General features: G+C 37.9%; 1 protein-coding gene across 2 annotated transcripts in view; it reads right to left on the bottom strand.

Moving 5' to 3' along the window:
* DROSHA (drosha ribonuclease III) overlaps nucleotides 1-27,582 on the bottom strand; it is a 99,825-nt gene that overhangs the window by 50,317 nt on the left and 21,926 nt on the right. For both annotated transcript variants that reach the window (XR_012901729.1, XM_006114260.4), the window contains exons 8-16: nucleotides 26,826-26,912; nucleotides 26,642-26,728; nucleotides 21,957-22,028; nucleotides 20,427-20,508; nucleotides 18,903-18,974; nucleotides 14,425-14,594; nucleotides 8,756-8,880; nucleotides 6,694-6,793; nucleotides 3,142-3,249 (exon numbers count right to left, since the gene is read on the bottom strand). Coding sequence is in view for 1 of the 2 variants with exons in the window: in XM_006114260.4 (XP_006114322.2) it covers nucleotides 3,142-3,249; nucleotides 6,694-6,793; nucleotides 8,756-8,880; nucleotides 14,425-14,594; nucleotides 18,903-18,974; nucleotides 20,427-20,508; nucleotides 21,957-22,028; nucleotides 26,642-26,728; nucleotides 26,826-26,912 (903 nt within the window). In the remaining variant the exon portion in view is untranslated. The remainder of the gene's footprint in view (nucleotides 1-3,141; nucleotides 3,250-6,693; nucleotides 6,794-8,755; nucleotides 8,881-14,424; nucleotides 14,595-18,902; nucleotides 18,975-20,426; nucleotides 20,509-21,956; nucleotides 22,029-26,641; nucleotides 26,729-26,825; nucleotides 26,913-27,582) is intronic.

Raw genomic sequence — 27,582 nt, 5'->3', positions numbered from 1 at the left:
TGATCTTGACTAGTTTGACCAAGAAACTATCATCAAGCGCAGCACCTCAGCTGCCCCTCACCCTACTGCTGCGCCCCTCCTGCCCTTTGCCTTGGAGTTCCCCTCACCCTCCGGGAGCGTTCTGTTTGCCCAAGACCAGAGCCTGTGCCCCAACCCTCTGCCCCTGCCTGGTGAAAGGGAGGGAGAATGGGGGAAGGAGGGACGACAGAGTGAGCTGGGGCAGGGCCTTGGAGAAGAGGTACAAAGGAGGGGGGCAAGGTTATTTGGGTTTGAGGTAGATCTTACATTACGTTTAAATTCAAAAAGTGATCTTGTGTTTAAAAAGGTTGGAGACCACTGCCCTAGAAGATTTACCCAGTGTTGCTTGGGCCCTTTACTCAATTTTTGCTTTTCTTCATTTAAATAATTGTTCTGGGGTGGGCTGGGGATGAGGGGTTCAGTGTGCAGGCTACCCTGGGGAAAGAGGACTATATCAAAATTTTAGATTTTATATAGAAGTTCAGCTAGTAAGGAATTGATATATCACAGACGATAAATATGAGGTTCACACAATGTACTTAGACTCTTCTAATTATATTGACAAAGTGCTGTTTTCCAGACACCAACTACTCAATTAATTTGATTATTATTATCTGTCAGATAGGGTGATGGCTATTTAACATTTTTAATTCTTTTTAGATTAACACCATCAACTATTCCCCCAAAAAACAAATAAACAAACAAAATTTAAAAAGCTGCATTAATGGATACTGATGAAATATGGTGTCTTCTGGAACTATACCATTGTAGGCAGCAGAGCCATTACATCATCTTATTAAAGCTATTTTGTGTAAAAAATACTATTTGTACATAATAACTAATAGCAGCGAAGCAGGAGTGCCCTACACCCGCCCAATAATTTTGAATTACTTACAAAACAGACCCATTTAATCAGAACACTTCACTTCTCCTCTCTCCACTTCCAAGTGATTTATTTTGGAAAATGCCAAGAGTAGTGGTATTATAGTTTGTGCAACTATAGTGATTTAAATTTATTAGAGTACTTCAGTGTTATAAAAAGAATTTTGATCTTCTAAACTACAATGGTTTTAAGAATTAAAGCAAACCAATAATTTTAAATCACTCTGCATTAAGTCTGCCTGCAGAATTGATTTACATTCATTTAGTTTGTACTCTAATCTGGCAAAAAGTATATATGAAAAACAGCAATAGCAATCTTTCAGTTTAAAGATGCAAAGTTTAGTCTCCTTGTGACTTCTCAAAGAAATGTAAACAACTGACTAGTCTATTTTATTGTCTTAGATGTACAAAATAAGTGAAATTATGTTTTATGTCCATTACTCTTTGGTCATTTGCTTCAATAATTAAAGAAAACAACAATGCCTAATAAGGCATTATAAAATAAAATTGTAAAATATTTACTAAAGAGATAAACAAATCTATTATCTCTCAATTTTGGAAATATATGAAGTTTATCTTAAAGCACATCAATAAACTTTAGGTAACAAAAGTTAGTACAAACTCTTAAGTTCCTATAGCTATGGGATGACATTCCCATATGTGCTGGTATTCTGTGTCAGACCATATAAATAGTCCTTGAATCAAGAAATCTTAGATGATTTTAAACTTTTTAAATCCAAAAACCACTCAAAAATATTTATTCCCCATTAAGACTTCTCCTTAAACTTTGCCAGGATGAGGTTAGTTGAGAAGATATGCAATACAAGCACGGGATTCTTAACTATACATTTTTCATAGGCACCAGCATAGCTGTACAGTTGCTATTAGACACAATTTGCACCAGCACAGATTAACCTTGTTTCAGCCAGGGGTATGTGCCACCAGAACAAAATTCAAGGTCTCTACCAGTGCTGCAATACCAGTGAGTGTTTGATACAATGTATTAGTAGCAATCCTCCTGTGTAGCTAAAGTCTTAACATTGGAAAATTCAGAGACATCAACCTGCTGTTTATTAACTAACTAGAAGATTTACCCAGTGTTGCTTGGGTCCGTAACTCAATTTTTGCTTTTCTTCATTTAAATGATTGCTCTGGGGTGGGGCTAGGGATGAGAGGTTCAGTGTGCAGACTACCCTGGGGAGAGAAGACTATCCCAGTTCCCTCTCACCATGGCAGCTTGGGGCCAGGTGAGAAGCATCTTTCCATGGCTGCTGCAGCTTCAGCTGGCACAGCAGGGGGAGGGGCGCATTTCCCCTGGCTGCGGCAGGTCCAGGTTTGGCTGCCCTCTGCGCTCCTCTGCTAGATTGAGGAATACAGCACACTGCATGTTCCCTTCACTCTCTGAAGAAGGGGAACATCTAGCAATGTTCCTGCATGAATTTCTTGAGAGGGGAGGGGACAGCTTCAGCGTCTCCTGCCTTCCCTAATGGGTGACATAGGGAGGAGGGGCAGGGAGAGGCTGGCAGCTGGGGCAGTCCTGGATGGGGATGTCTGCACTCTCAGCCATAACCTGCCTGGTGATTTGGTCTCTTTTCTGTATGGTCTTCTGAGAAGCAATCCCATTCCAGGCATATCCCATTTCTTGGCACAACCAAACCTTTACTAGGGATGTTAAAAAATGATGAATTACGTAACCGTGTAATAGCTGAAAACCTTAGCGAGTTCTGCAGTATAAAGCTTATCCTACAGAGTGCACAGCACAGCCGGCTCCCCGGGAACAGGGCTGGCAGCCAGTGCGTGCCAAAAGCCAGGCCCCAGTTGCTGGCCCAACTCCCTGAGAGCTAGTTGCATTGTGCACTCTGCAATATAAGCTTTATAATGTAGAGTCTTGAGCACTGAGGGGCAGCAGCTGGCTCCTCAGAAGCTGGCACATGCTGGTAGCCAGTTTTTAAGCTGGCTCCTGGAGCATTCCCACTCCCAACAGCTAGCTCTTGAGGAGCAGGACTGGGAACTGGCATGTAACCATTATGGTAACCGATAGAATGGTCATTTTATTACATCCCTAACCTTTATCTTGCTTTATATTACAATATGGGAAAGTTGTATACTGAGTTTGGTGATCCTAGCTCTTACTATTTAGGAGGAGTTCTTGGACAGGCAGACAGACAGACAAAATCTCTCAAATATATAGCAGACAAAGGAAAATGATTTCAAGAGGAATCTCTAAGATTTAATAATCACCTGGCAAACATCAGAACGAATGCCGGTTTTCCAGAATCCTTGGCTGCTCAACTCCACTGTAACTTCTCGTCTCATTGTGTTTTTCTGTCTGATTTTTTGCAGTGCTTCCTGGGAGGAGAGAGAATGATGCAACAGTGAGAAATTCTTTACAACAAATTAATATGCAACCGGGGCATGGAAAACCGTGCTGGGTTATATATTGAGAATGGTTTTGGTGTTTTGGAAAACATGCTTTCAGAGAGCAATTTTTAAATCTAAATCTAGTAATTATCTCCATCCACCCTTTGATAATGATGTAAGCTGAGGTGGCATGGACATTCTCAAGTACGGCAGAGCTAGATGTGGTCAGTGTCCCGGTGTTGCTTGAGTCTTAACCTATATTATTTTTGTATTTCTTCATGTAAATCATTGCTTTTGGGTGGGGCTAGGGATGAGGGTTTCGGTATGCAGGCTGCCCCAGAGACAGAGAGAGCTACCCCAACCCTCTCTCCCTGCAGCACCTTGAAGCCATATGAGAAACACCTCTCCACAGCTGCTACAGCTGCAGAGGGCAAAGCTGGAGGAAAGGTGCATGTACAGACACACAAACTCTCTCAAATATACAGTAGATAGCTCTTCCTTTGTCCACCGCTGCTGCCCCAATGGGGTTATAGCTGTCCTGGTCCCCCATCCCTGACCGCTTGCTGCCTTCCTGTGGTCATTATACAATATAACTGTCCTTGCTAGCAGCTCCCTCTCTTTCCGTTTTATGAGAAACGATCAAATTCCAGGCACATCCCATTGCTCTGGCACAATCAAATGCTTACTTTGCTTTAAGTTATGATAAAAGAATGCTGCATATCAAATTGGTGCTAGCTCTTACTGTTTAAAAGGAGTTCTTGAACAAACAGACTGGCAGACAGACTGATGGACAGAGAAACTCTCTCAAATATACAGTGGACTATGCATATTAGTATATCATCAGTGCCCAATTCAGAAAATTTATACACTTATTTTAAATTCACATGCTAATTATAAGCAGCCAGCCAGCTCCAACTAAATTATCGATTAAGGTCTCAGTGTCACAAAGTGGGAGAACACTACTGCAAGGTTTCTGCTTAAAAACTGTTTTCAATACATCTCCCGTGTGACAGACAATTACTTTAGGAAACCATCATCTTGGAGGATACAATCTAGAAACAAAGGTCTATACACTACAAGAAGAGATAAATATCAAAGGAGAGCTTCATTTTTGCAGCAAAATGTAATCGTCCCCACGCCCTCTCTGCTACAGTTTTAAGAATAACTCATCCATTATTCACTAATAAGAGACATTTTTAATAAAAAGTTCCAGCCTTCCATTTGTTCTCCTTGGCAGATGATGAAAGCTACAGTTAAGATAAAAATCATCCATTTCAGAGGAAAAAGTATTCCTCCTTAAAATTAGAACATACATAACTTTTACTACTATGGTTCTTCCCATTTACAAGAAAAGCTGAAATTTGGGGGCTTATTTAACTATACTGTAAACACAATGTTAATTAAGTCCCATGTTCATGTGACTACATACTATGCTTTGCTTTAATGATGAAATCTGGTCCACTGTCAGATATACCGAAGGCCATTATTGAAGCAGCTTCAGCTGCTACAGAAAAAGCAAATTGGTGATGCTATCAGACTAATACTTCTTGATTAATCCATTTACACTCCACTTTATACACTTGTCCCTCTAGGATGGACCGCCACCTTGTCGTGGCTGAAGCTGCTGCTGCAATAGATGGTCTTTATTAAAAGACCATCATCACACTTGGGGAACAATAGGCGCTTTGGCCTGCGACCGACAGAAGTGGAAGGACTTTGTTGCTGCCCTATGCGTCATTGGCGTAACGGGCAGTAAGTAAGTAAGTAAGTTATACACTTGTGTAAGCTACGTGATTACAGACAGTCAGAAACAAGCACAAAGAACTTCATGCCTACACACAAAGCACACACTAGGGATGTAAGAGTGTAACCATTTAACAGTTAACCGATAAACATGAGCTTATTGGTTTCCATTATATGCTGGCTCCCAGCCTTGCTCTTGGGGAACCGGCTGCTGCCCTCCTCTGCTGGCTCTATATCAGCCTGACATGCACCGACTCTGGCTACTGGTCCTGCTCCTGGGGAGCTGGCTTCTACCCTGCTCTGTGATATAAAGCTTAGACTGCATAGCCTGCAGTGCAACCAGCTCCTTGGGAGCAGGGCTGGCAGATGATGTGCGCTGGGAGCCGGCTTATTAGCCAGCTCCTGGTGTGCATCGGCTCCCAGCTGCCGGCCTCACCAGCAGAGAGCCAGCTGCTGCTCCATGTTGTTGGTTCTGTATCAGAGCCCGCAGCGTGGGCAGGCAGCTGGCTTCCCGGAAGTGGGGCCAACATAAGCCAGCTCCTGCCTGCCTACCACACTCCCAGGGAGCCTGAAGTGTGTAACCACTAAGATTTTTAATAGTTACCCGGTTACATTAGCAACCATTTTTTTACATCGCTAGCACAGACATTTCTTTCCAGCTGCTACCGAGCATATACACTGGATTAATGAGTATAATATCTGAGTGCCCTTTTGCAGTAACATTCAAATGCCACACATCCATTCATACATAGGACTCTTGCAAGTGAGGGGGAGGAAAATTGAGCTACTGTAATGAAACACTGAGTACAGAGCTTTCTGACAAAATGGAAAAGCTGCTTCCTCAAGATTCATATAGTAAATAAGTTCCTTCCTCCTTGATATAAACATGTATGTTAAGTGTGCCACTAAAAATGTCTGGTATACAGGCGAAGAAACAACTTTCAAGGTTTAGTGCAAGATTTAAAGAGGTGGGTGCCTCAAAGGAGGCTTCCTAGTTCATAATGAGATGGCTTGATTTTTTGAAGTGCTGAGCACTTGATATTTCCCACTAAAATCAAGAGGAGCTCCTCAGCAGTCAACTTTTTAGGAAAAAACCAAAACCAAAAACAAACACTGCTAGTACCATATTTCTCACTGAAGACTCTGACTATGCAAAAACTAAAGGTCTCACCTTTAACTCTTTTAGAGGGTTGGGTTTTTTTGGTCACAAAAAACCCCACATAAATCCACAACTAAGGTTTTTTCTTTTTTAAATCACTCTACCTCCAATCATTTCCTTACACCCAGAGGGATCTCACTTGAATTTTTCAATAAAATACAACTTTGAACTAAGCGTAAATCGTGGAAATGTAAGATTATAAGCAGCTGACAAGAGTAGCCAAGAATGGAAAGCCTCTATCAACATTAAGCACTGCCTTCGCTAATGCCAAATGCTGTAAGAAGCTCAACATCGTATGGCAGTATCTGTAACTAGGTAAAAGGTAGTGCAGGAAAATGTCTCTCCATTAGGAGACAAAGAATAAAAAGTAATATCAACTCAACATGATGAGAAGAAAATCATCTTGAGAATGACAATAACAGAGACGCTATTTTCCTTTTTTCTTTAGAAATGCAGTAACACTGACCCCCTCCTCTTTCTGACTAATACTATGTGCTCAATCAATGGATATGGAAGAAGGTCCAGCATACCTCTCTCTGGGATAATTTCTGTTTATCAGCCTGTTTGACTTTGGGACTGTTAGCCAGCAGATGGCGTAGCTTCACATAGCTCTTCCATAGCTTTTGGTACCTGCAGGAAAGAACAGGGAGGGGAAGAGGGGAAATTCCATCTTTGGTAAGTATAGGTTGAACCTCTCTACCCCAGCACTCTGGTCCAGCAGCGTCTGTGGTTGGGCATGAGTTTAGTTAGTCAGATGCCCACTTATCATGGGTGTGGCCAAACTTCCCACTTTCCCATAAAGTTTGTTTATAGCCACTCGTCCTGGCTCTCAGTGTTCTGTGCTGCTATTTAGCTCTAATTTACCCCTAAATGTCTTTTAAGAGCCCAGTAAGCAGGGAAAGTGTTGGGAATGCTGTTGGACAATATTGACCTCCCATGATTCAGCAACCTCTCTGGTTTGGCACCGGTCAGGTCCCAAGGATGCTAGACTAGAGAGGTTCAACCTGTGCCAGAAGTACACAACATGAGTGCTTCACTGCTTGACCTTATGAACCGATTTGCTTTCAGTAACAACGTGGCAAGCAAGCCTTACTACAGGTCCATACTAACATGGCTACCCTTCTGAGACTGATCCTTAAAACTTTACTCTAAAAAGGTATCTCTGATGGGCACATTTCAGTGAGGAGGGTATTATGTAGGCATGAGTCAAAACCTTTTTTTGATTCATATGAAAGACTTATCTTCTTGATATGCAGCCTATATAATCTATAACAAGACTAAATGCAGACCTTATATAGTAAAAAAAGAGAAAAGTTTCATTCAAAGCAGAACATAAAACTGCCCAATTTATGCAAGGTATTTAAAAAAAAATCATAGCAGAAGCAAACTCTGATACAAAACACAAAAGCAAAATACTTTTACAATGAAGCAAAGGAGCAATCGAAGTTTTTGATTTTGTGATCTATTTTCTTCTATGTTACGTCTCCACAAATAGAACCAGTTTAGATAAGTGATTTTGCTGCAAAGTTTCCACATAACTGACATGCCATCAAATAGAGCTGCAGCTATTTTACTGTTTCAGAATCCTCATAGCTCTAGCACATACCCCACTCCATTCCTTGTTATGAACAGATCCCTGTAAACTATCTCACTCCATCATTACCTAGTGCATCTCCTCATCCCTAGAGGCTTCAGGGTCTACTTGGTCTATAAAACAAACTGGAAACTGAGAATCTATAAGCTATTTCTACACTATTTTCTTTTTATTTCAATACAGAATTCCAGCATCTGAACATTTTTCAAAACGGATACTACATTTATCTGCTTAAAGTTAAAAAAAAAGAAAAAACCCTGAACATCCTAAAGAGATCTTTTTGTGTTTTTGTTTTGTTTGTTTTTAAATGCCAACAGAAGAATGACAGAGACTCCATGAAAGTCTACTAGGGATTTTGCCATTGCTCTGATTTTGCATGGAAGGCACTCCATGATTCTACAGAGATGAGCAGGAGTATAAGAAAATGATGATGATTAAAAACAACAACATCGATTTATAGTTGGTTTCAGTGAGCAATATAAAAAACTTGAACAAGAAAAAAGCCACACTAAATGGAATACGTATTTCACACACACAGCAATAGAGCCTGGATTTATGAAATCGACTTAGTTTCTGTCTATACTCCAAGCTAGGGGTCTGATTCTCCTGCTCATGCACACTCTCATCAAGGTAGCATAAGTATAAAGAGCAGTGGAGTTGAGGTACCATGAGTAGTAGCAGCAGCAGAGGCATGGCTCACTGGTGAAAAGAACATAGCCACCTGTTTCATAACATTTATACTACATGCATAATTTTCATATTGCATGAATTTGCATATTTGCGCTGAAAATCTAAAATTGAAAAAGGAAGTGCACAGCAGAATTATGCTTCTGAGAAGAGGAAAAAAGCATCTATATTTCAGATTCTCCCACTCCCATTGCAGAAAACAATAAGCTTTCTATCACCTTCAACAGTCACATGACTAGGCCCTTAATAACAAGCGAAAGAAATAGCAACTTTTTTTTTTTTTAACATAAGCTTTAAGGAAAATTTCTTACTGGGGGTCTCCAGCATAACTGAGTTGAGCAGGCCGTATCCCAAAGTGAACAATAATGGGAAAAGTAATCACATCAGGGTTGAACTGTTCACGGTCCAATTGATCAATACGTACTGAACTGGGTTTCTAGGATGAAAATCAATATAGATCTAATTAACAACAGAGCTAGTGATATTTTATTGGCTACATTATGACATTATCCAGTAATTGTCGAAGGAATGACATCATGATTCTGAGAAGACTTTCAACATTTTGAAATGAATAAGAGATATATTTTAGTTACATAAGTAGAAAACCATTAACATATAGTAATATGTGGCACTTATAGGGCTGTACCAATGGTAACTCATTGGTTTTCACAATGATCTTGCAATACAGGTATTATCCTCATTTACATGGGAGAAAAAACTGAGGTTTTGAGTTTCTGAGACTGACATAAATTGCAGACGGCCAAACATTAAGATGGTTTCAGAGCCAGGATCAAATCCAGGTATTTCTGACTACGATTCCTGACCCTGGTTCATAATATCACATTATATCTCTAATTTTAGTTCTTATTCTTGATTATTTAATGCAAGTAAAGATGTCATTAGACCCATCCAATAACACAAAGTTGCATTAAACATTGCACTGCCACATTACAATATTCTCCAAAGCCAATGTGTTTAATAAAGAATGCAGTTTTGTGTAATGAGGAATATATTGTCCTTTTTTCAAAACTTCAAAACAGAATATCTTTTTAAAGCGAACTGTCTTTAAAAGGACACACTGCAGAAGGAAGTGACTTTCACTTCACCTCTAAAAATGGAGAAAATTAGTAACTCCACATTCTGCAGCTGACCTGCTGCTTACAGTACTCATATTCACTTTTGTAGCTTATGCAAAATCCTTAGCTTTAAAGTTCCACAGTTGAGTCTCTCTGCACAAATATTTTCTCCATTATCTTGTAAGCTGTTCTGTTATGTGACCAAGCAATTTCCTACCTCGCAATTAGCAGTTTGGATGATGCTATCAGATTCTCTTAAGTGTCTGAAAAGATACATTACTTAGAGTTGTCTTTATATTAAAGCTGCCAATTTAGCAAAGAAATTACATATAGAAAACTTACCTTATTTCATATGACATTATTAGAAACTAAATGGCTATTACTATTAAATAATAAAGTTAAAGCATGTTTATGACAAATTTTTAACCCTCCAAATATATGTTTTTCAAACACATACAAACTATATAGGGGATAATTTTCCCCCACTGGTGAATATAACTACTTCTGGAATTAAATTCTGAAAATGCTTGTGAGAGGATAGAATTATAATATGACGTAGGTCTTACCAGTTCAAGAGAAAAATAAATGTTTATCAGCTATCCTTTTTACACGATAATGGAAAATGAAATATTTTACTTGCCCATCAAAAATTTAATCTTTAAAATTACTCCTTCCACACAAACAGGAGAATAGAGTTTTTTTAAAAGCTTTTCTACATAATAGTTTAAATGAGAATATGAAGAAGAATAAAGGGATCTAAAAATGAAAATACAGAGATAATTTTTAGAAGACAGAATGCTGTTTCTGAAACTGGAACTTTACAGGGACCAGAGTTTAGCATTCACTTTAAAATAGAAATAGAATAGGCTTATTATTTTTTTGGATTTTTATGATTTATGAAGACAACTTTGAAAGGTTTTCCAGTATTATAGTAAGTTATTTTCTGATTTCCTCCCAAATATTAGCAACTACTGCTTTTTCTGGGAAGACAACTGAGAAACTGTTAGCATAAGGATTTCATGGGTAATAATGGAAACGAAACCTGATTAACAGAATAAAAATCTAGTCTTGCATTTTTGAATTTAGGTGACTTGGCTGCCTATAGTTTAGACAAAGTGGCTTATTCACACCATTTTTATTTAGGCACTTAAATACAGATGCCGTGGGCCTAACCTGAAGCACCAAACACACATTTACCGTGTGGTCTGTTTCTGAATTAACAGATATTAACCATCACCTGATCAATAATTCTCACAAAAGAATTCCTTGCTCACAACTCAAATCCCTTCTCCTTTTATTATAGACTGGAAAAGATCTCCATCCAACTCTCTAGTTTCTCCAAGCAGATATCCAAGCAAAAATATTGATCACTTGATTTCTATAATATTTCTAAAAAAAACAATATTTGAGATTTTATTCACATCTGCCTCCCTTCCCCTGCTGCCCCGATACAGAAGCAGTAGGGGGAGGGGAATGTATGTGATCGACCCAGGCTAAGCTGTTAACTGTGCACTCATATACAGGTCCACATCCCTAATCCAAACCATGGATCCTCTAGCAACATATTACTACTGGGAAGCATATAAGAATATTGATTCACTATTGATTGAGAGGAAAGAGGTTCTATTCAGCTATTTTCCCCATCCAAATACCGACTGAGCCATGCATTTGCATATCTGAAAGAATCTGATGCCATTGCAAGTGAGGGCAATATGACGGCATAAAATATGTATTTATATTCACAGGAAGAGAAGAAACCACTTGTAAAAGAAAAATTGAAGTGTTACGTATTGGATTAAAATGTAAAACTTTTCCAAAACAAAATCTGAGAAACTAATGAAATGACAAATATATTATATTTAACAACTATGGTCTTTTGTTACTTCTATGAAGTCTTTATTTAAAAGTAAAAAGATTTATGCCTCATACAATATTTATTTTTTCCATTTAACGTAGTTATTCCTCAAATTTTAAAATAAACAAGTTTTTTTTTCTATCTTTTCATTTATTCCCAGCAGGAATTCTTATTTCACAAATGATATTATGAAAAATAACTAAATAAATGTTTATTTTTTTATCTTTACAGTGTTTTTACTGTATTAAGTTGCTGTATTAAGTTGACAGAACTGAATTCAAGAGACCTCATTTTCTAAAGCACTGTTTTATATTGTCGTCTCAATAAAGTTGAGTTTCCTAATCAAATAGGGGATAAAATGTATTGAAAATACTCTCAGAATCCATTTCTCACTTACTTTTATACTCAGAGCATGTAGTAATCACATTTTAAAAATCCACATATTAAGAAAAAGAAACTAATCACAACCTACTTACAAAAAAAAAAGAGCATTAATGATCTCTTCCCTTAATGGTATTATAATAAAACAATAAAATTTTAAAGGTATAGGAAACAGTTTTTATGTTTTTACATAAACATACTAATTCATCTCATAAAGTTTCCTTCCAGATCATCAAGACTAGATAGTTAAGTACTCAAAAAGTAGAAGATATGAAAGGTAACGCCACACATACAAACTGAATCTCCTTGGTTGCATCTAGACTGGCAAGTTTTTCCGCAAAAGCATGTGCTTTTGCGGAAAAACTTGCCAGCTGTCTACACTGGCCGCTTGATTTTGCGCAAAAGCACTGACGTTCTACTGTTCGAAATCAGTGCTTCTTGAGCAAATGCTTTGACGTTCCCGTTTGGGCAAAAGCCCTTTTCCGGAAATGCTTTTGCGCAAAAGGGCCAGTGTAGACAGCTGAAAACTGTTTTGCCCAAAAAAGCCCCGATGGTGAAAATGGCAATCGGGGCTTTCTTGCGCAAAACCGCGTCTAGATTGGCACGGACACATTTCCGCAAAAAGTGCTTTTGCAGAAAAGCATCCGTGCCAATCTAGATGCTCTTTTCCGCAAATGCTTTTAACGGAAAAACTTTTCCGATAAAAGCATTTGCGGAAAATCATGCCAGTCTAGACGTAGGCCTTGTGTATATGTTTCAAACAATGCTAGATTCAGTGTACTAGAGAACCTATAGTGTGCACCATAGCTCTGCATTGATCAATTAATGTGAAACACATTTGTGTGCTTTAAAAACCACATCCCCATAGTCTGCATTACTACTCTGTGTACACAAGCTCTTAGATACAAATAACCATTGTTGGTGTTTCTCCGGTTTGAATGGATGAACATCAGATTCTCCTTTTTAGATGTGGATTTCATCTGTGCGTCTCGGTTAAAAATGGAAATAAAAAGCCTTGCATATAACAGAGATAGGGATATTAAATTTAGATTAACTAACTAATTGAATAGTGGATTGGATTTTCCTGCCAGGCCAAGAGCCTGACAGGGAGCGTGGGGCTTCCTTTAATTGTACAATAGCCCGAGTGGGAATCTTGTCCATTTCAAAAGGAAGCCCTGTAGAGAGTGTGGGACCAGTTGGGGAGCCCCTCGCTAGCCCTGCTCTCCCTGCAGGGCTTCTGCTTTTGAAATGTACTAGAGCTCCATTGGGCTCAGGCACCGCAGGGAGTGCGGGAGCAGAGGGGATCGCTGAGGCACTGCAGGGTCCGTTGGGGTTCGTGTGCAGTTGAAAAGCAGAATCTCAGCAGAAGTGGTGCAAGCAGAGATTGCTTCAGTCCCTGCTCATGCTGTTTCCGCTGTGCCTCTACCTCGCCTGCCCCCCGCAGAGACGGTGCTGGGGGGGATCTGGCTTTTACTTGCATAAGTAGTTGACTATCCGATAAGCTTATGCTTATCGGATAGTCAACTAGTCTCTTACATTCCTATATAGAGGGATAGATTTTTCAGCTTGTTCAAATCATTATAACTCCACCGAGTTAATGAATCTGGCCTAAAATAACTTCTATTATTGTGTTTTACTCTTGAAAGTCAAAGTCGATGACATTTACTATAGGCAGCACAACTGCTAAGAAAAAGAATGGCTCTGCAATTAAGGAAGTTAATGGCACCCAACATCACGAGACTCTAATCCTGTCTCTGTCGCTGAGTTCTGTGTGATGTTGAGCCATCACATTTAAACCAACCTTTCAAAAGGTACCACTAAATGTGTGTTGTTCATTTTCTGGGTGCCTACCTGACGCATGTCAGCTCAAATTTGAGAAGGGCTGAGCATTCACAGCAGTAACTGAAATTGATTAAAACTACACTTTCAATTTATAAAGTGCAATAAAAAGCTTAGTATTCTGAAAATACCAGGCCATGTTTGTGTCAAAATGGATACTCAATGTTAGTGGACAATTGATAATGTTGCCATTAATATCTCCTTGCATCAGATTGCCACGTGTAAAATAGGCATGCTAACCCCATCTAAAATCACAGAGATGTTCTGAAAATAAAGTCATTATTGCCTGTGAAGCACTCAATAAGAAAATTAACAATTCTGTATTCTGTACAGGATTTTGGATGGTGTGCAGTAGAGAAGGCTTGGTGTCAGACATTGATTAAGGAAGATAAAAGGGATTATTGAATAACTACCCACCCTCAGAATTAAGAAGGGAAATAGTATGTGATTGTAAAAGTAAAGGCTATCATAATACATATGCACAAGAGAACTAAATTAGGGTTACACATGCTTAAAACATTGCAATTTCAATGTACACATTCGTATGCTGTTAGTCTGCAAACCTGCTCTTAAACATCTCCCAATATGCCAAAGAATAGGGCACTGGGTCAAGTTAATTCGCTGCCATATGTCTATAATATTTTGCATACCCAATTCTCTGACTTTCAGCATACTTTCAATATTGTTATTCCAACAGCACTGAAATCAAAGGCTCTTGCTCATTCTTCTGGCTTCCTTCTCCCATTCCACTTTAACCTGCACCCAAATCACTGAACCAAGATTACAGTGCACACATGACTTGTTTATAAATCAAAAATGTTTGCAGTACCATGCCAGGACTGGTAACTATCATTCCTTTGCATTCTTCTGCATATTTCTGCCATTCCAGTTCTTCCCACTGAAGCATATTGGCAATCTCCTCCTCCGGGACTAAAGGTTTGTTGCATCGTAACAAGTAGAGTAGTATCTGATGCATTGACAGCACTTCCTTCCCACCATCTTAAAAATAGATTAAAAGCCATTTATTTAAAAACTTCTCCCTCCCCTCCTCCAAAGCATTTATGAAAGGAAAATAACGGCTATGCAGTAAAATGTTCAGATGGGTTAAATAAAGCGCAAACTGCTCAAACAACCGACTAAAAAGAACACAAACATTTTTATTGATGAATAATGCACGTGCATAAGCACCTCAATTTGCTCAACTAGAAACAATAACATTAATGGTAGAAGGAATAACGGCTTAATCTTTTTGAAAGCCTCAAGTTAACTAGGTGGCTGAATAGCTCTAAAATCTGCATGTAGAACCATAAATTATATAGACCAGTTACGTTTTGCCTTTATACATTTTATCATTTCCTTTTACAACAATAGTTTTAAACTGTTTAGACATTATATGGCTTTCTGGAGAAACATTCAAGAATTTTATGAGACATTTATGGATGCATGCGATAAGTTATCCTGGCATTATGGACTAATTTTCAGTGTTTACGTGCTGCACCTGCAGTAATGAAGACTAAAGAGTAGCTTGGGCTCATGCTGACTTACTGTCTCTGGATGAACCAAGTACATGTGAAAACTACTAACTACTTCTGAGACGTGAGGAAATGCACATTGACAATACTGCATTTTGTGATGAGAGAAAGTATAGAAAGTACCATGACAGGACAAGCCAGTTAATCATGGCTGTGAGGACCACAAAAGTAAAGGATCATTCATGATGATCCTATCAGGCATTTTATTGAGGAGACTGCCACCACGCAAATTCTATGAGTAAACTTGGTTGTGGATGAAACATTTAGATAGATGATGAGGCATGTTACTAAGGGTATGTCTACACTGCCACCCTAGTTCGAACTAGGGTGGCTAATGTAGGCATTCGAAGTTGCAAATGAAGCCCGGGATTTAAATATCCCGGGCTTCATTTGCATCTTGCCGGGCGCCGCCATTTTTAAATCCCCGTTAGTGCGGACTCCGTGCCCGTGGCTACACGTGTCACGGAGTAGGTAGTTCGAATTAGGCTCTCTAATTCGAACTACCGTTACTGTAATGGTAGTTTGAATTAGAGAGCCTAATTCGAACTACCTACTCCGTGCCACGTGTAGCCGCGGGCACGGATTCTGCACTAATGGACATTTAAAAATGGCGGCACCCGGCAAGATGCAAATGAAGCCCGGGATATTTAAATCCCGGGCTTCATTTGCAACTTCGAATGCCTACATTAGCCACCCTAGTTCGAACTAGGGTGGCAGTGTAGACATACCCTAAGAATCCCTCAGACATGAGATTCTCAAATCCTTTCTTTAAATAAAAAGAGTTTAATTTATAAATGTGGTGACTTCAGTAAGTGAGAGAATTCATCATTGCGGAAATAGAAAATTTCAGTCCATTTCCCTTCCATAAGCTGGCGTGTTCCGGTCCAGTCACATTATCCTCTCTGAAACATTAATAGGTTCTTATGCAAGGAGGTGAGCAGAAGGACTAAATATATTATGGTGAAAATGCTATAACACAAACACTACAGTAATATTCAGAGAATCATATGGAAAGTCTTCCCGAACCACTACAGCAAGGTGGTACAGTTTAAATCTCCAATCAATATAAACAGTGATTCTCCAGTTCCAATAGAATTAGATCTAGGGAATAAAGATAATACTAAGATTGTGGAAAGTCAGGAACATGACCTACCCAAATAACCTTCTATTATACTTTGTTCACTAGCAATAACATTGCTCCAATATAAAACCTACAACTGGGAAACATACCCAAACACCCTGGCTGTGTCTACACTGGGCCACTTATTCCGGAAAAGCAGCCGCTTTTCTGGAATAAGATGCGAGCTGTCTACACTGGCCCCTTGAATTTCCGGAAAAGCAGTGATGATTTACTGTAAGAAATCAGCTGCTTTTCCGGAAAAACTATGCTGCTCCCGCTCGGGCAAAAGTCCTTTTTCCGGAAAACTGTTCCAGAAAAGGGCCAGTGTAGACAGCACAGTAGTCTTTTCTGCAAAAAATCCCCAATCGCAAAAATGATGATCGGGGCTTTTTTCCGGAAAAGCGCGTCTATATTGGCCATGGATGCTTTTCCAGAAAAAGGGCTTTTCCGGAAAAGCATCCTGCCAATGTAGATGCTCTTTTTCTGGAAATATTTATAACGGAAAACTGTTCCGTTTTAAGCATTTCCGGAAAAAGGTGCCAGTGTAGACACAGCCCCTTTGTTATGACAAACCATTCTTAAGTATTACTGAAGCAGATAGCAGCCTAAAATGCAAAAAACCAACATCTTAATTTGAAAATATTCCCTTTATAAAATTACCCACCTGCTCTCACCTGGTGACTGGTAGCTAATTTATTTAACTTGACAGGAGAAAGCCCTGAGCAGCAGCAGCTAGAGTATATACCCCAGATTGCTTACTTGAACAAATGTGAGGGTAATGAAACTAGAAAAGGAGAGTCTATGCTGTTGTCTAACCCAAATAACATTGTACTAGACCCAGTTCTGAAATCTGGCTGCTTTGAGGCTTTTCCAGTGTTTATGGTCAAAATAATTCATGTTTGTAGATTCCCCCATCTCCCACCATGGATCCCAAAGAAAATCAACCCTCAATAATGTATTTTTCATATTATTCTTAAAAAAAATGGTACAGTAGATAAACACTCTTCACCCTCCCATATCTAAGGCACTCCGCAAACACGACTTGATTAGTTCAAAGTTCTGAACCTCACAATGCCTGCCATCTCAGCCAGCCTATGCAGACACTGTGACAGCTAGAGATGGTATTTCTTTAGCTCTGTTAGAAGGACATAAAACATAAGTAGTAGGGGGGATCCAACAACTCATCCCTGTATCTGTATCCGGACCACTGAAGGCAAGCCAACTATGTTTGTAGCTAAATTAGCTACAACAGCATTTACCATTTCAAATATGGATCAAATCCCAGTGTAGACAGGGTCTTAGACATGATTCTCCTCAAAACAAATTGTTTTATGCCATAGCTGCACCTTTAGTCAAAAAGCTCTATGTTCTTAGGGGCTGTTATCTGGAATAGATTAAGACCAAAAGCCATTCTACTTATCCCATGGTACTTATAAGGTGGATCAGTCACTAAAAGCTGAAGCTCGCTTGTTCGGCAAGCTGAAATCACTGCAACTAAAAATAAACCCTTCTGCTAGAAGAGTGAGTGTCTGTGAGAAGTGTTTCAAATGGAGATTTTTTTTTCGGGACAATATTAGTATCACACAACACCAAAAGCAGTCTGGAGGGAAATACTAAATGCAATATGGCTCTTAGTCCTGTACTTTAAGGGAAGAACAGGAGAGTAGTTCACTTTCTGCAAGGTCACAGAAAACCAAAATAGTAGCCAAATAAACTGAACATTGATTTCTGTATCCAGGACTGAGGCAAAAAATAGAAAGGAAACCAGAAGTTTTTGAGTGAGAAAGGCAAAAAGATCCACCAAGGCCTATTCACATTAGACTGAAAAGCTTTTCAATTTGAATGGTATATGTTCTTGTAGACTCCTCCTGATAAGTCGGAGAGTGTGAGACCCTGTGCGGAGGAGGGGGAATAGACTACATGGACTGTCCTTCTCCATTCTTTAGGGCAGCGTTTCCCAAAGTGTGGTCCGCAGCCCAGTACCAGTCCTTAGAAAAAAATACCAGTCCTTAGAAAAATTATCGTACACGATCCAATAAAGCGGACGGGATTGGGGCCAGGAAGGGGGCGGCAGAACAACCTGCCAAACAGATAGGGCCAGCGGCACAATTTATTTGCATATTCATTATTTGCTTAATGAATATGCAAATATGAAAATACATGTTTTCAGTCCTCCAAAAGCTTGTGAATGGGTTTACTGGTTCCCAGTATCAAAAAGATTTAGAACCACTACTTTAGGGGAAAATGTTCAGATATATTTAAGCAATGGTCCTTCAGTATAATTGTGCCTTAGCGGTACAAAGACAACTAGTTTCTGTTCCTTTTGGAGGTAATCATCACCCGATCCCATAAAGTTACAGCTTAGCCATTTAAAACCAGGACACTTCTTTCCATCCCAACCTGGAACTCTTTGCTCCTGAATCTCAGCTGCCGCTAAAAAGCAAAACAAAAACAAAAACAAACACACCAATCTCTAGCTCTTTTGAGTGCAAATAAAACTTTCACAGTGCTGACTAATAAAGTGATTCTGCTCGAACCTTCAGTTCACTTGAAGAAATAGCAATGAGGCCCATATAAATGGCTCTTCTTTGTTCAAAGAGATGCATAGGAGTTTGCAAGTCTAATTTTCATCCAATCACAGAACATAAAACTTACCTGGCAGAAACCTCACAAACCGTGGCATGAAATGAAATCTTGGACAACAAGAATCGTTTTCAAATGAAGGACCTTAAATAAGAAAATTAACAGAAAAATAACTAAGTCTCTGAAAATATATTTTCAAAAACAGTGAAATCCAGGCTTTACTGAAATCAATGGAACTTTTGCTATTGACTTCAACAGGGCCATAATTTCCCCTGGAATATCTATGTCTTCAGTGAAATCACAACATGGTAAAATGGCAAGGCAAGTAGAGATAATATTCTCTTTGGTCCACTATAGAACAGAAACGTCCATGCACGCAGCTTCATTTACAACAGAGAGAGAGAGAGAGAGAGAGAGAGACAGAGAGAGAGACAGAGACAGAGACCGAGACAGAGACAGAGAGAAATAGAAAGTGGGGGGAAGGGGAAAAGGGAGGGAAGTAAGATCTATGAACAAATACATCTCTGATAGTTAGTATAATTACTCTGAAGCAATGAAAAGGAAAAGAGGAAATTCTGCTTGTATAAATCAATGCATTAAAAGAGTTCTATAAGAAGACAGGAATAAAGAATTTGCTTTAATTTTCATTTTGTGAATGAATTAATAGTACTGATCTTTTTACATACTGAGGAGAAACAAAATGCCCTAGTTTACTGTTTCTTCCTCCTTTCTAATGATATTAATTAAAACATCATGTGAAAAGTAAAAGCCCAAAATGGTGCGTGACTTACAATTTTAAAAAGTTAAGGATGATACAATCAAAGCTAGTAACACTTAATCCAAAACCAGGATCACACATGTATTCAATAACTAATCAAGGGATGCACACACAAAATATTAATATTATATTCATTTCTGTGCTATAGCAAGTGTTAAATAAATACAGCAAGAATTTAAATAAATCTTCATAGGAAGAAAAACAAGCGCCAAAAGATGTTTACATATTTTAAAGTGAAGTTGTTCAGAAACACTTCTGTTTCAGGTTGAGCAAAAATCTTCACTCGGAAATTTTGTTGTGTCACAGTCTTAAAATGTACGTGTATTTCTTCATATCCTGGTAAAATTTCCAGCTATAGTGACAGCTTAGTAAGCACAGGAATACTATGAGGCTGTCTATAGCACTATTTTGTAATTTCATTGTAGAGTAGGACAAATGCCTTTAGTCTGTGAGTTTGTCAGGGCAAAGACAATATTCTATTTGACACCCTGACAACAAAGCCGTATGCATGTATTATTGTGCAATATAAATAATATAAACAGCTTGTTTAAAACATCCACTATGGCGAACGCTGATAAACTGAAAATTAAAATTTTCTGAAAAGAAAAATTAAAGTATTACATATTGGATTAAACAAACTCTGATAAATTGTTTGCTCTTGGTAAAAACAAACTGTAAATGTATACGTGACATTTAAAATGTACGACTTCAAGCCCTCTTTTCTAAACCAAAGATGTGTTAAAATCTAGACATAATTATTGAATTTGTTTATAAGATCTAATATTTCTTCGTGTGTATACTTTTAAGTGTGAAGTTACCTATAAGATTCCAGTCATAGAGTTCCAAAATATCTCTGAACAGATACAAAGAGAATAATTCAAGTCCTCTCACACAAAAATTCTGGAAGAGAAAAAGGTCAGAATATCATTATTCAAACATTTCAACACATAAATAATATAATTTGGAGAGAATACTGCCCAGTGATTGGTAAATCTTTAAGCTTATGGCTGTCTGTTATGCATCTTTTAGAATGTGAGGCTTCTTCTGAAAGCACTGTTGATGTATATTAAGGGCCCTTTATAAAAGGCTCAAATCCACACTGGGGACAGATATTATGAACTCAAGACTTCAAGATAATTTATTATGCAACAAAAGCCTTTCACCTGAACAAGTTAAAGAGTTGACATATTTATTACTAACACCTCCCTTATGATTCCCCGCCCTGCTTCTTCTAGCTAAAAAGCGTATTAATCATCATTTTTTATATCGCCACCACTCTCTATGCAACAAATAAGTACATTGCAAATGGAGGGTTGTTATCTTAAGAGAAGAGGAATTCCTCCGTTCAACTGGGAAAGAAGCCCCTCTAGTTTTCAACCACAAACGAGGAGATTGCACTTTAAAAACACTAGTTCAGGTCAACACACATTTCATAAAATGATAATTCAAGTCAATATAAAGTTTATGGATATGAAACCAATCAAAAATTCCAAACCCAACAAAATATTTCTGGTAGGAGTGCCCTGTTAAACAAGGTGTGCAAGTAAGGTCTTAGGCACAAAGCCAGGTTCTCTACTTGGTTTGCAGTCTTTTCATTACATTAAATCAAGTAGATTTAGAAGACAGCACAGTAGATTCAGTATCAGGAAGTTTATCACATTGCGATCCACATTAATCTTGATTTGAATTTTTTAGCCTCTTGCATAACTAAGAAAAATATGTAAATATAGGACACTAAGTAAAACATAGATACTATTTCTACAGCTAGACATGACATTTCATTGCAGAAATTTACTCCACAAATTTAGCTTTACCAAAAGACTTTCTGAATACAAACCAGAATATAAACTGAAATTGCTTTTTTATATCTATGAGGATTTTTATTTTTGCATCAGTTTAGATTAAGAGCCAGTCCTGTCCTAGTGACCAGATTTCAAGCCTGGGAGTTAAAAAAGTGAAATACTAATCTTAGTTCCACCACAGATTTACATAATAATGGCAAATCACCACCTTATTATGCCTCAGTTTCCTCATTTGTAAAGTAGGGTTATATCCTTACCTCAGTTCACAAGGGATACTGTTTGAAATATATTTGTACAGATCTTTGAAAAGTTCAAAGAGGTAAGGATAAAGATGAGTATTCTTAATTTTATTTTAAACATGTAGCATTCTAGAGATATGCTTATAGCTTTATGTAGAAATCATAGCTTTCATATTCAGCCATACATTCAGAATATTATAATCTACCTCGTTGAGGGTGCATGAAACTAGATGCTACAGAGTTAATCATTTAAATTTATCAACAATTCATAACTCAAACTGATCTCTTGACTAATTATCCCCCTTACCTCAGGCATCATCTCTTCAATGAAATGAATCGTATAGTCAATGTTAAATCTGATTACTTTACATAGAGGAATCTGGAAGAAAAATAGAACAGAGGTTCAGTTTGAAGGGACAGATGGTGTTGACTGCATCACTCATACAATTTTGTTTCCCAAGAATTTCCATCTGATGAAAAGGGCATTTAGTAAAACTGTTGCCTCAGAGAGTTCATACAAAGATTGGAGCAGGAGGGAGCGAGAGAAATACAGGACTATAGTAACTCCACTTGTGAAATAACATAGGACTGACAGGAAGCATTGGTCAAACAATGCCATCTAATGGAGATTACTGAATTTTGCTTTTGCTAACCAATTTTGCTTTAAACTAACTGATCTCTCCTCTCTCATTCTGAAAATGTTATATTTGCATATGACTTTATTGTGCATGATAGAGTGTGCAAGACTGGTCTAACGACCTAGAGGCGAAGTGTTTTTATCCCACTATTAATTCTACTAGCCTTATTGTCTTAGTACATCTTTATGTAATGTGAGTGTGGCACAGGGACTTGCAGTACAGATATATAGGTTTACATGAAATAGAGCTAAAACACATTTAAAAGGGAAATATATTCCCTGTTAAGCCAAATATTTAATTAATTTTAGTACACAAGCTTGCAAAATGCAGATTGCTCCCCCACCACCTCACTTTAGAAGGACAATGTAAACCTGACTTCTTTAAATTGATCAATTAAAAAAAGAGACCTGAAATTGGCTAGAATAGCTGTTGCAAACATTCTTTTTTCTATCTCCCTGTCAAAATATCACAGAACTTTTTCCATTCTGCTGCTATTGCAGGCTCAGGATAACCACCACACATGCTTGAGCCAAATTCTCCATTTCTCCTTCACTTTCATTTTTTTGTCTATAGCCCCTTCACCTTTAATGCCATTGTTACTAGTAAATAAACGGGCTCCCTCAGATCAGGGCATGAGACACATGTCATAATACTAGCACATAAGACAGGAAATGCAATTGACTAGATACAAAGTGCTGTCAAACACATGAAATAAATGCACCAAAGAGAGATAATTTCTTCTGTAATTTCTATCAGTTATAGGTATAGATTTTCAGGGTGGGATTGTGGGGGGAGTGTTGGGACGAATTTTCAGATGGAAATCTAGTCTTCAAGACATTGGCATCCCTGTAAACATTTAAAAAATTTTTTTTGCTTTCCATCATTTAAAAAAAAAGAACCCTATCACACCAGAGTAATCACTAAAATGTTATAACAAACCAGTACTCCTGTACAATACAAAATAGATTAGGTGGACTGGATGGGATGGCAGTTCTATGCTTTCAAGGGATTTATGGACAGCCAGTCTAAACTTTAACCATGAAAAAAATACTTTGACAGCTACTTTTTAGATTTGTAACTAAGACTCCATTCATGCGCAGCACTGAAATATTTAAATAATATTTTTTGAAAATTTCACTTTCAATTACTAATGCCATTTCCACAGATCTTAAAATTTAGCTCCTATACCACATGCTGGGAAATGCAAAATGAATACAGGTCTGGGATCGTGGTAAGGATTTCAGCCACAGCAGGCATTACCCTTGGACATGCTCTTTCCCTTCGTTTTTGCAGCCTAGAAAAATAGATGAGCATGCAGCTGCTCTACTTTGTTGTGTCTTTTGCCTATCCTCATTGGCGCTGTATAAAATACCTTCAGGGTTAAATTTCTTGTAATCTCTGTAACCTGCTGATTTAGAAAGTGTTGATTCAGTTAGAAATTCTATAAATAGTAATTAGGGGTGGGTATAACTGTATTTATTATTTTTTTATTAATATTCAGTTTATGGGAATTAACACTACTAAATAAGGAAAAGTAATGATAAACATGTGAATTAACATACTAAAATAGATAAAAGGGTTTGACTAATGCCAGTTTGTTGCCACTCAGACATTGTGTTGTATGTCCAAGGTAAACGTGAGTGGGTAATAAAGCAGTTCCTTTTTCCCCATCTGCTCCTAGGTCGCCTGTTTCTTCTCTGATACCATGCAATTTTACAATTTGGATTCTGAAGGTTTTGGTACAAAAAGCAAGCAGCAATCCAGTAGGCATACAACTCTATGACTTTCTAGAGAGCCATGAGGGAACTTAAATTCTTGCCATTTTTAAACCAACAGAGCTGAAGCTTTCACTGTCCTTGCAACGAGCTCGCCTCCTAATGATCAATGATTCATGAAACTGAAGCAATCTAAGTCCTCAATACTGCAAATGATCTCTGTACCTGCATAGAGGTGCACTGAATTCAATTCACAAGTACAAGTGCTTGGCTGCGGGCATCTGCTTGTAGTCGTGTGGCCCTGGGTTTAAGCTCCCTCTTCTCCGCTCCTCTGCCTTCCAGCTCTGACTAATGTTAAACTTTAGGATATATCTATTAAGTAGCTGTTACCCCTGTTATGAACTTGTTTATTCAGAAACAAAACCTCCAACAGATTCACAATCAAACATTAAGATAATGACAAATCCTCCTTCTTCAAATGTATTTTATCCTGAATACCTATCAATAGAAATTAAGAATCTGGATATTAAGATATAGTAATCAATATTTGGGGGGAAAATATGCAGCCACATTTATTTCAGTATTCTAAAATATAATGAAAGCCTATTTATTTTCAAATAGATGTCTAAAGATGACCAAGTCAGGACTTTTTGGATCAGCTGCTTAACAGACACTGTTAAGGGACTGTTTCCCTTTGTATTCTATGTAGAACAGAGAGCAGAAAAGCTCTGAGACAGGTAACCAACTTCCAAATTATTAGGAACAAATTTTCCATGCACAGCTATACTTAAAAGACCTGGAAGAAAGAGATTTGTTGGCTAATATATTCAAAGAAAAACACTGTTTTAAAGCTGGTTGAATAACATCACACAAATGATGCATTATTCATTTAACATATCTCATCTGACATATTTTATCTAATATTTGTCCGGCTCCACTAATAATGCAGCTACAGAGCTACAGGGTGCAAGCGAAGCTTCCTCAGCTATACAAATTTGTCTCATTAAAATACTTTGTTTGTGATCTTTGTTCTTGCAAAGAATCATGTGGATGCTACACTTAGCCATCTGCTATTTATCAAGCATTTCTTGAAATCTCTCTGAAACGGCAATTCCCCCATAATTCCTGTCAAAAGCCTTACAGTGCAGCAAGAGCAGTTTCCTTGCGAAGGCCTTGCCTATCTAGTATCCTGTTGATATTGGAAAAGGCTGTGTGGTATTGCTTTATGACCATATGTCTGCAATAAAGAGTAGCAATCTGTCAGAATTATCACTTACTGCTGACCATTTTCAAATAGTTAGCAAAAAATGTACTGAAAAAAGAACTGTTAATGAGGTGCCAATAGTTTTGTGCCCAAAACACACAAGTTCCACAACAGAAGTAGGCTGAATATCTTCAAGTATCATTTCAAATAGGGCAGCATGAATGTTCTTTGCTTTGGAGACAGAATATTCTGTAACACATTTTGCCAGTCATTCTCCAAGCCATGCTGGAGTGGACAGATATTCTAAAGAAAAGGTGGTTCCTTTATCCTCAATATAATATTTTCTCAAGGAAAAATCCTAAGTATTTCTTTCTTCTCTATGTCCCCAAAGTGAAAATGGAGGTATTAGTGATAAAACACTAAGGGCTTGTCTACACTTACAATGCTACAGTGGCACAGCTGTGCCACTGTACTACTTAGTGAAGACACAACTTATACTGAGAGGAGAGCATTGCCCATTGACACAGGTACACCACTTCTCTGACAGGAAGTAGTGATATAACCAGGAGCTCTCTTGTTGACACAGCACAGTTTTCTCAGCAAAATATATGCTAATGAGGGACTCATTTGCATGAGTCGCCATCTCATTTGCATATTTTCTGCCAATCCGTTTTTGTGCCACGGGGTTTAGCGAAAAACAAGCAGTGTGGTTGTTTTCTTTTTGCGCAATACCCCCTTTTTCTGCAAGATCGGCATACCTCCTTTTTTGGTGGCATAAGGATCTTGCGGAAAAAGGGTTTTTTTGGGCAAAAAGAAAATGTCCATACTGCTTGTTTTTGTGCAAAAACGGATTGGCAGAACATATGCAAATGAGATGGCAACTCATGCTAATGAGTCCCTCATTAGCATATTTTTTGCCGAGAAAACTCATAGTGTAGATGTAGCCAAAATGTATCATTTTATGAATAATTTAATTGGGAACTAAACTAGTGATAGAAAACTACAGGATTTTTTTTGTAAACTTCTGCTGTACTCCAGGTTTTTAAAACACGGTGATCTGAACAAACACATGTCAATTTTATCAGTTAAAATGATTGGCTTTCCTTTTCTAATTCAAAAAGTTCAACCTGTTTAAATCCAATTAACAATTTTAACAAGTTATCCGCAGTTCATTTCATTGCCAAACCTTGACAATCAAAAATGTTATTCTGTTGCACACTACAGCCTCAATCATGGTATGAAAGGAATATGAATGCCAATTAGTCAGGACAAAACCTAAGTCTTATTAGCACTGATGTCATCCTCCCATTTTCAACAGAAATTGACAAGAAGCCTCTCAAAGCACATGAAGAACTGATTTATACAAGCGCTATTTAAATGGACAGAAATAGCCTGCCTTCTAGAAAAGCACTATGCATATCATGCATATACTTACATTTGTCAATGGAGCATGTGCAAACATTGAAAACCCTTCAAAGATATACTCATGATCATCATATTCTATAACAGTTGGCCGGTCTGTCTAAAAAGAAAAAAGTTAAAATAGCTATGGCACAAAAGGTCAATTTTAAAATAAATTAAACTGGACTCTCACCTGGACTTGTTTATAAAGTACTTACTAAGAAGTTTGTGGGAGGTGACACTGTAATTCGATAGTGGTACAGTCTTCCAGCATTGTTGGTCATGGGGCGACATGGCTTAATAGGCTTTAAGATAAATAGAATTATATGCAGATTCAAGGTGAATTTAAATACAAAGAGGGAATAAAATACTTTTAACATCCATGAAATGGCCACTAGAAAAAAAGGAAACCACAAGGGTAGTCATAATCAAGAATTCCAGAAGGAGGGAAGTCGTAGCATAACATGTTTTTATTGAACTTCAGAAACATCAATAGGATATTATTCTGGGCAAAATATAAGTGAAATTCATACATTCTCCATATTGTTGTGCATCTCTCTTGCATAAAGGAGCCAGTCATCTAAGTGTGGAGATGTTTTATTTCTGTTTTTTAATAAATAATTTCATTTTAGGTAATGAATTAAAATATGTAACAATTACACTTAAAGATTTTTCATGGAACAATTTCAATTCACGACAAAGGTGAATAGGTATCTTCATTTGACAGGTGGACAATATGAGGCATCAATCAGACTAGTCCAGTATCACACAGTGAAACAGTGTTAGTAATGGATGAAGAACTCTAGTCCACCAGTGTCCTGTTTTAACTAGTAGATCACAATAGCTTCTATGAAAGGCACATGAATTGGCTATGTCTAAATGTAGGAAGTTCTGCATCTGGTTCAATGGAATATAAGGTTTCCATGATCCGGTTTTTAAGGTTTTTTAACCTTCTCAGGTTTTAATGGATAAAAA

Source organism: Pelodiscus sinensis, chromosome 2 (genome assembly GCF_049634645.1).
Source record: "Pelodiscus sinensis isolate JC-2024 chromosome 2, ASM4963464v1, whole genome shotgun sequence".
NCBI lineage: Eukaryota > Metazoa > Chordata > Testudines > Trionychidae > Pelodiscus > Pelodiscus sinensis.
Note: the sequence above shows the minus strand (reverse complement) of the source record. Positions and strands in the feature narration are given on the sequence as shown.